Source organism: Rana temporaria, chromosome 13 (assembly GCF_905171775.1).
Source record: "Rana temporaria chromosome 13, aRanTem1.1, whole genome shotgun sequence".
Classification (NCBI taxonomy): domain Eukaryota; kingdom Metazoa; phylum Chordata; class Amphibia; order Anura; family Ranidae; genus Rana; species Rana temporaria.
Window position 1 is genome coordinate 104414922 of NC_053501.1, and position 2042 is coordinate 104416963.

General features: G+C 43.3%; 1 protein-coding gene across 1 annotated transcript; it reads left to right on the plus strand.

Moving 5' to 3' along the window:
• Positions 1-478: 478 nt before the first annotated feature.
• On the plus strand, positions 479-1438 carry LOC120920374 (olfactory receptor 1009-like). The gene has a single exon (XM_040332414.1). The coding sequence runs from the start codon at positions 479-481 to the stop codon at positions 1415-1417; it is 939 nt and encodes a 312-aa protein (XP_040188348.1). The 3' UTR covers positions 1418-1438.
• Positions 1439-2042: the final 604 nt, after the last annotated feature.

Sequence of the window (2042 nt, forward strand, 5' to 3'; positions counted from 1 at the left end):
GATGGCGCAGCCAATGTTAAGTATGGACGTCGGACCCGTGTTGAATTTCATTTTTTTTACGTCGTTTGCGTAAGGCGTCCTTGAATGAGGCTGGGCGTAATTTATGTTCACGTCGAAACCAATGAGTCTTTGCGGCGTAATTTGGAGCATGCACACTGGGATACGTACACGGACGGTGCATGCGCCATTCGTTAAAAACGTCAATCACGTCGGGTCACGATTCATTAGCATAAAACACGCCCACCTCTTCACAATTTGAATGAGGCGCGCTTACGCCGGCACATTTAAGCTACACCGCCGTAACCTAGGATGCAAGTGCTTTGTGAATACAGCACTTGCCTCTCTAACTTACGGCGGCGTAGCGTATATGAGATACGCTACGCCTGCCTAACGTTAGGCAGATCTACGTGAATCTGGCTATATGATTATTTTATTGTGATTGTTACAATTGTCTCCTACTAGACATTACCTGAATGTTATGGAAAAAGTCAACCAAACCCCTCCGGAAAGGTTCATCCTCCTCGGATTTGGATCTAATGTCCCGAACCTCCAAGTCTTCTATTTTCTTGTGTTTCTTGTGATGTACATAATCACATTGTCAGGAAATCTTCTACTAATCATAGTAGTGAGGATCAACCCAAAGTTACACACCCCCATGTACTTCTTTCTGAGTAATCTCTCCGTTATCGATATCTTTTTCTCATCCACCATTGTGCCCAACATTCTCTTAAACACTTTGGCCATGGATAAAAGTATCTCCTTGTTGGGATGTGCATTACAGATGTACTTCAGTCTGGCTTTAGGATCCACAGAGTGCTTTATACTTGCCGTTATGGCGTATGACAGGTTTTCTGCCATTTGTAGGCCATTGCACTACAGCACCATCATGAATAAAATGTTGTGTATGAGTTTAGCTGTAGGGTCATGGAGTATGTGCTTCCTGAACTCTGCTCTTCAAGTTATCCTCACCTTTCAACTGCCCTACTGCAAGTCCCACCATGTCAACCACTTCTTCTGTGAGATGCCGCCTTTTTTTCGACTGTCTTGCAAAGATACTTTTCTAAATGAAATAGTGATGTATATTGGAGCAGGTATCATTGCTATGTGTTCTTTCTGCTTGACTCTAACTTCGTACATCCACATCATCTCCACCATCTTGAAGATCCGTTCCTCCCATGGAAGACATAAAGCTTTCTCCACATGTGCTTCTCACCTGACTGTGGTGAGTCTCTACTATGGGACCATCATGTTTGTGTATCTTAAACCTTCTTCTATTTATTCTGCAGAAACAGACAAAACGGTGTCCATTCTCTATACAGCCGTGACACCGATGTTGAACCCCATCATCTACAGTATGAGGAACAAGGAAGTCAAGAGCACCATTAATAGAAAACAAACGAAAAAAGAAGATCTCTAATGGAAAAGGGCAAATATAAAAAGGGGGTACAGAAATTATAAAAGGAGGATGCATTATGTACGGTAACGATTACATTACAAGTATATAAAGGCGGATGTGGGGAATAGAAAGCTGCTGTTGCACTACTGGTATAATAATGTAGTGCATTGTGGTATGAAAATCATTAATATACACAACATTATAAGATCCACACTCAGGGGCGGATCCAGAGTCTAGTCTCGGGAGGGGCACTATCAGAGTTTTTTTTGGGAGGCAATTTATCAGGGAAATGACTGGTGTTAGCGCCTCAATGATCACTGCACAATGGTTGTTATGGTGTCAGGATGATTGAAGCGCATTTTTTATATTATTACATTGTAATATAAAATGAAATTGTTCAACTCACAATAATGTAGAATCAGTGGGAGCCCCGAGTGTGTCACTTGCCACGCCACCAAATTCAGTTTGTCACTTGCTACGTCGCCTGCCACACATTGCGGATTGTCACTTGCCACACGTTGCGGATTGTCACTTGCCACATCACCTGCCACACTTTGCGGATTGTCACTTGCCACGTCACCTGCCACACGTTGCGGATTGTCACTTGCCACGTCACCTGCCACACGTTGCAGATTGTCCCTTGCCA